Consider the following 7,744-nt stretch of genomic DNA (forward strand, 5'->3'; position numbering starts at 1 on the left):
ATTAAATAAAATAATTTATAACAATTGTAATAAATTTCTATGTTAATGAAATTAATCCAACGCAAAGAATTAAAATTATAATAGAGACCTCCAGCTAAAGTTTTAAATAATTTATATATTAGTCTTTGAGAAATTATTGATACAAATATATAAAAAGATGTTTCTGTAATCATTTGCAGAAAAGTAAGTTAAAATAAGTTTTTGCAAAAGATTTGTGCTTGGTTGGAGATTTTTCTTTTTCTGATTAAAGTTTTCATCGAAGTCTTGTAAAACTTATTCGAACATGCTTTTGTGAGTTACAAGCGCATATATAAACGGAAGTTAACCGAGTTTCCGCGTTAGTAGAAAACTACCTGTGTGCCACTTAGATAGAACGCATAGATGCGAGCGAGATCAACGAGCAGAGATGCTCGTCAGTTCCCTTTCTTGCCCGGTCCTAAATAGGATAGGGAGTCAAGTAACTCGGCGCCTACCGGCGGCGACGATAGTAAACCTACTCGTCTCTATTACAACTTGATATATGCGGCATACACACGTGGTATTCGTATTCGTATTCGCGGTAGCAGATAGCTGGTATCGCGAAGCGGCATCTCGAGCGAAAACTCGAGCTCCGTCGCAAGACAAAATGACAACGGTAGCAATTGTCGACTTTCTACATTCGAGGAACGTGAAAATTTCGTCGAGCACGAAACGCGATTCACGAAGAAAATCTTCATGGGACCGAGTTTAAGATGAACGAAATCTAACCTTTGATCTCCGAGCAAATTTTACGAATCGTAAAAACTAGAAATGCTGCCGTCTCTAGCAAATACAGATTAAAACCTTTTTTAATTTTGATAATTGGTTATCTCGATATAAGAATTTACGAAACAATCATTAATTCCTTAATTTTTGCATAATTATTTTATATACTGTTTTTCAATAAAAAAAATTATTTTTAAAATTAAAATTAAAAATTATTATATTTGTGAATAAAGAAATATCTATTTATATATAACAGACTACACATCATGGAATTATTCAGAATGGATTCGGAATTATTTAATTATTTCATAGATTTCTCTTGAGTTTTCTAGGAAAAATGAAATAATTTTGATTAGAATCTATTATCATAAGTTTCATAATACAAGCTCTGAATGTTGCTCCAAATTTCATGTAAAAAAACGACTTTTAGAATGAATTTAAAAAAGTCGCTATATATTATTTTATTAATGCATTAGATAATTTAAATAAGAAAATAAAGATAAGCACATTATAATTTATCAACATAAAAAAAATATGTACAAGTATACAGTAAATACATGCGATTATATGTATATTAATTTTTTTCATTCAAAATACATAAAAATTTTATGCACGCTTTTCATTTGTCGCACAATCGAAAAACTTTTATGTTATATCGTTCCAATTTTGATGTATGTGCTATCGAAGAATATCGTAAAAATCGATCTTATAAATGCTTAGTGCTGTCATCTAGTGCAGCGACGATTATGCAAAACTATGAATAAAATAATTAGATAATGCACTTACCGACAGAAGACAAAAGGTAAGTTATCAACGGAAAATGAACATAACGGTGGCGAACGTTAGCGATTCTTCCCGACAATATGAATTCCCGTTCCTTTTCATGTTGCGTCGATTTTCCGATTATCTTTCGTCGTGTTCTTACTGCATCGTCTTCTTATACATGAAATGAAATAGATATATATTAGACAATTAGACATAAAATATCGAATTTAGTCTTAAGAAGATATCTCTAAAAAAATTCGCGATTCTAGAATTTTTATATTCGCCAAGCAATACCGGATTCAATCGTGTTACACGAGTAATTTAACGAGACAATCGCAAGACACTACGAGACATTCGAAACGAGCACAAAAAGAGTTGTGTTTAGACAGCAACAATCGCGGGAATCACCACATACAGGACATTTAAGCAATATTGCAGCAACATTGCAATGTTTCAGCAATATTGCAGCAACATTACAAATATTGCAGCAATGTTACTGCGAGCACGTTCAAACATGACTGTATGATCCGCAACCTATTTCTCCATTCAGAAGTTCACACAATGTTGCGATTCTAGTAGAATATTGAAACGGTCGAAGCGAGATGAATTTAGCGATAATTATTTAGCTTAAGAAGCTTAAAATTATTTATATATAAATATATAAATATTCATGATCCATTCTTATTTCAAGACCATCTTATAAATAATGTTTTAAGATTCTAATAAAGTATTTTTGATTGGTATTCAGTAGGTTTGTATATTTAAAACCGTCTTAAGTACAATGTCTTAAAATATTATGAACCAATCTAGATACGTATATTATATGGAATTATTCGAAATAATGGATTCCGATCGGAATTATTCAATTATTCCAGATTTCCATTGTTTTCTAGGGAAAATGAAATAATTCCGGAATCCATTCTGACTTGTTCCCATGATAGATGCCTAGAAAGTTATATTAGCATTTTAAGGCATTATACTTAAGGTCTCAAAATAAGAATGGACTAAATTTACCAAATATAATCCATTTAAGCGATTTTAATTATTTTTGTTTTTTAGGAGCTTTCATTACTCCTTTCTTCTTACAATTAGTTATATACACCCATGTATACGTAATACATATACATATCATTAATTTCAACAGTTAGGACGGTATTCATAATCAGATCTTACATTCAAGATCGTCTTAAATACAGTCTTAAGATATTACTTAAGATAGTCTTGAAATAAGAATGGATTATAGTTACTTTCCATTTACACAGATTCTCAGATAATTCTCACTTATGACGTCATAACTCCGTTGAATGCGCGTTCCTTTTGCATTCTAACAAGTGAGATTTAATTGAGTTTTTGTCTATAATCTGCACAAGATCGAGACCGTGTGCTTTAGCGAGTCTCGTAAACTTACTTTAAAAGTGAGATTCGAATCTGTGTTGTTATATGATAATTTTTTACCAAAGTAAGCAAATAATGACGTCATTAATTTGAGTATGAAATCATCTCAGTTTACTTTAGACTTAGTTTCCTGCAAATGGAAAGCAACTTATGAATACTATCTTTTAAAATCGAAAAAAATGTTTCGAGGGAACTAAATAATATATTGTATCCAAATGAAATGAGAGAAAAACAATATTTCAATGCATAATTTCAAAGGGTGCATTCTTATTCTTAATGCGAACACCGTTATCATTCTTAATTGTTTAACATTTGATAAACAACAAAGATGAAATGATTCCACGAGCATTAATTGATAAATGGATATTAATATTGTTATAAGCATTAATAAATGGAATGCAGCCTAAGGGCCTTAACACAAGGATAATTGTAACAATAAGTTTGTTCGCATTGCATGCTCCAACATGCTCTTATCTGCTCCTATGTGTTATACCATAGCTTCTACTCACTCCAATGCGTTCATTGGAGCATTGGAGTAATTATGATAGGAGCAGGTAAGAGCATGTTGGAGCATGCGACATGACAAACCTAATGAGACGCGTGTGATCCACCTCATGGGTTGGAAATTCATTCAAGGAGATAACAAGAAGAGATAAGAAGAAGAATCTAATGAGTGAAACGTGAATCGTAATCATTGACATACAGTATTACGATTACGATCATCGATATATACATAATAGTACTGGACGGAGTATAGCATCGAAATCATCTTGATAGATCTAGAAAGAGATAGAACGATGTTGGGTAACAGCGATCAATAAGACAATAGTAGAAAGAGAGTTCCATGCTCAAACTTATTTTTTCTAAGTCCATCAAGACAAAAAATCAAACATTTTGCCGTATAATCCGTCCAGTACTATATATTGATGATCGTAATCGTAGATCAACGCACAATGTTTTGATTAACCTCCGTCAACTTAACGTTCTACGTCTCAGTTACGGCCATCTTTGTTGCTTAGATCCTAGTTGCACCAATGTCACTTTGACTTTAAGCGAGACTTAAAACTCTATCTGTCTCGTTTTAAAGCCAAAAAGAGACAGAGATAAAAAGAGTTTTAAATCTCGCTTAAAATCAAAGTAAATGCAATTGAGCCTAAGTGAATTTAGAATGCAGTTTCAAATAATTCAAAAAAACTCACCAAGATACAAGCAATACTGAAATAGATACATATACAGGATAATCTCCATGGCCTTACAACTTAAAATGGCCTATATAAATAATTCAGAAATTTCTCATTTAGCCAACAAGAAAAGAAGTTTAAGATCCTGATTCGTGCGTTCAGATTCTTGGCTGCTCGGCTCGCAAGGCGCGAAGTCGGAAGACGCGCGAATGGGCGCGAATCGAATTCGACATTTCGAGGACGAACAGCGCCGACTCTCGTGCGACGACCACGTACGCCGGAAATGATGCGCGCGCAGTCGGCCAACCAACCGATCTCCACATCACACGGACATGGTCGGAGGGGCGCCCGGCGCGATCGGGTGGTGTCTGGTGCCCCCACCATTCGCCTCGCAATTGCTCCGCGCGCCTCGCGCCCTCGCGCCGCTCCGCTCTGTGCGCATCGTGCCGTGCCACTTGCGTGCGCGCACGTGTGTACGTCGGTGTGTGTGCATGGGTAGATTTTTTCGGTTTTTGAAAGACAGTGCACCACGATGGTGATCTCGCAGGAGGTGCTCTCGAGGGCGGAGGAGATCGCCGACCAGGTGAATCTTGTGGCACGATTGCGTTTCTTAACCGCTTGGTTGTCGGATGACTCGCGGATCCCGAAATCCGTGAGGCCCCCCACGCGTGAAAGAACGAACGAAAGGGAATTCGAGTCCTGTGGGAGAGCGAACCGCACGGTGCGGGCGGCCCGCTCTTAACAACGTCATCATTCTTTGGCGCGCGTATTTTTCCATATTTTCGCATTTACGCGTCTCGCTCCTTGTCGCGTTTCTACGGCCGCAATTAAAACGATTGTATGGCCGAGGTTATGAATTCCACAGGTGAATTTTCCTCGACAGATACGCAAGTCGCCGACGATCAAGCTGTGATGATTTTTTTACGTCTCTTTCTCAGCAGTTACTCTGTAGATACAGTCATTTGATACAAACAGATTTCTTCAAATGGATCCATTTTTTATAGCTGCATATGTGTACAAGGATGACTTTGATTTTTTGCTGATATTTATCATCCGTTACTTTTAAATTTGCTTTATATGAATACGAATAGATAATTGAGTAAGTATTTATGAAAATATTACAAATCTGTAAGTAAATGAAAATATTACGTTTTCACTTATGTGTTTAATCTCATCGATTGATTTTCATTTAATATTGTTTATTTAATATTGTTATGTTTTATTTAAGTGATGTTTATATGTAACTTTAGTGAATATGTGGATCTTATTGCCTATACTTTCACAGCAGACCTACTTTTCATACTTGTGCACAATAATGCGGCATTATTTTCTGATTAGCAAGTTTCAAATATGTATGAGAAAGATAATCTGTATCGAACAATAAGATAAAACTTTTTAAAATAAACATTCATACAGCAGATTCTATCTAAAGATGTTCTAAATATGTCCTCTACGTCCTAGATGTTTCCAGGACATCCTCTAGATAAAGTATGCTATGTGAACAAATTTTAAAAGATAATTTTTTTAAAGTTCTTAAAAATTATATTTTTACGAATTGTAAAGAGAATCTATAGTTCATAAAAATTTAATTTTTAAAAACTGCTATAAGCTTCCAAAATCTTATCTATTAAACAAATATTAATTATAATTTTTTTATTCAATTAAATAAAATTAATAGATATAATTAAAATAGATATTAAGGTATTTATTTATTGCAACAGGTAATCCGCAATGGCAAGCACGTGCTTCCAACATTGGCACGATTATGCCTCATTGCTACATTCCTAGAAGATGGTTTACGAATGTGGTTCCAATGGAGCGAACAGCGAGAATATATGGATGCTTCCTGGGGCTGCGGAAAATTCCTGGCTACTGTCTTTGTCTTTGTAAATCTTGTTGGACAACTCGGTGGATGTGTCATGGTGATTGGCAGATTGCGAGTCAGCATAGCTTGTGGAGTTCTATTCTTCATCGTTATTCTACAAACTATCGCTTATAGCATCCTATGGGACATGCAATTCTTATTCAGGAATTTGGCGCTAATAGGAGCGCTCTTACTAGTATTGGCCGAATCTCGTGTTGAAGGCAGATCGCTGTTTGCCGGTGTCCCTAGTCTCGGTGACAACAAACCTAAGAATTTACTGCAATTAGCTGGTCGAATACTGTTGGCGTTTATGTTCATTACGCTGATTCGCTTCGAAATATCCTTTATGCAAATCCTCCAAGATATTGTTGGTAGCATCCTAATGGTGCTGGTAACAATCGGCTACAAGACTAAACTGAGCGCATTGCTACTTGTTGCTCTACTAACTGCGTTAAACTTTTACCACAATGCGTGGTGGTCCATTCCCGATTACAAACCTCTCAGGGATTTCCTTAAATACGACTTCTTCCAGGTAAGTTTTCTGAGTTTACTAATTACATAAATATTGAATATTTTTATCACGTTAAAATTTATTACAACGAAGAGATTAGTTTCTTAATGTTTTATTTCTGCAAAGTAATTTTATAATGTAAAGTGAAAGAAAAATTATATATAAGTTAAATTAAAAGAATTATTTTTATATCAGAAAAAATTGCTAAATTCAAAAATTGTAAAGGAAGAGCTAATTTTAATTATTTTGAATCTAAAGATTTTAATTGTTTAATTTTGAAATGATTGTAATTTTTGTGTGATTCAATATACCTATTATTTAGTTTAATATATAATTCCAATATTTAATCTTATCCTCTATAAATATTCTGACATTCATTTCTTATTTTATTTTATTACAGACATTATCAGTCATCGGTGGCCTTCTGATGATAGTCTCTCTAGGTCCAGGCGGTGTATCGATGGATGAACATAAGAAAGAATGGTAGAAATAATTCCTCTTATGGATATGGAAGATGTATGCGTCATTGGGTTGTTGTCATGAAAGTTAAAGTGAATTATCGTGTCTCCCGTTTTGTCCTTATATGCGCTCAAAAAAAATTAAAACGAGTCAAATAACAAGGAACTCATTGCATTGGATATCATCGGTCTAGAAACGATCATATTTTATGTTGACTAATCAAATTTTATATTTTAACATTGCGGCAAAACATTCAAAAGATTTCGAGATCAGTAAAAATTATAAAATATTTTAGAATATAAAGTTAACATGAAAGAAATAACAAGAAAAAACGTACATACTTAAACTGCAATTCATAAAAATTTAAATACTCGTATAAATTTTATCGAATGATCATGAAAAAAAATTAAGATATGAAATAACAATTGTGTTATTCTTTTATATGTTTTAGGATATTTGTACACGTATTAACTATATGCAAAACTAACTAATTGCAAAAGTTTTATAAATTATTTTTAATTTTATATGCCAATGTATTTTATTTTGTAAATCACTAATACAATAATCGATAAATTTCGAAGATTTGTTTTTGGCATATAAATAATTTATAAAGCTTTTGCTTGATATATGTGTACAAGTGTCCTGAAATATATAAAAGTATAATTAACAATTGTTGTTTTATAGTCTTCTGATTTTTACATGATGATTCAATGAAATTTATGTGACTATCTGAACTTCTATAAGCGGCAATGTACACACACACACACACACACACACACACACACACACACACACACACACACACACACACACACACACACACAC

At 33.6% G+C, this 7,744-nt stretch overlaps 1 protein-coding gene across 1 annotated transcript; it reads left to right on the forward strand.

Moving 5' to 3' along the window:
* Positions 1-4,494: 4,494 nt before the first annotated feature.
* LOC108689429 (surfeit locus protein 4 homolog) lies at positions 4,495-7,247 on the forward strand. Its single transcript, XM_018196187.1, has 3 exons — positions 4,495-4,668; positions 5,807-6,481; positions 6,861-7,247. The coding sequence occupies exons 1-3, from the start codon at positions 4,618-4,620 to the stop codon at positions 6,945-6,947; spliced, it is 813 nt and encodes a 270-aa protein (XP_018051676.1). The 5' UTR covers positions 4,495-4,617; the 3' UTR covers positions 6,948-7,247.
* The last annotated feature ends 497 nt before the right edge of the window (positions 7,248-7,744 follow it).

This window comes from Atta colombica, unplaced genomic scaffold, assembly GCF_001594045.1.
Source record: "Atta colombica isolate Treedump-2 unplaced genomic scaffold, Acol1.0 scaffold27, whole genome shotgun sequence".
Taxonomy (NCBI): Eukaryota; Metazoa; Arthropoda; class Insecta; order Hymenoptera; family Formicidae; genus Atta; species Atta colombica.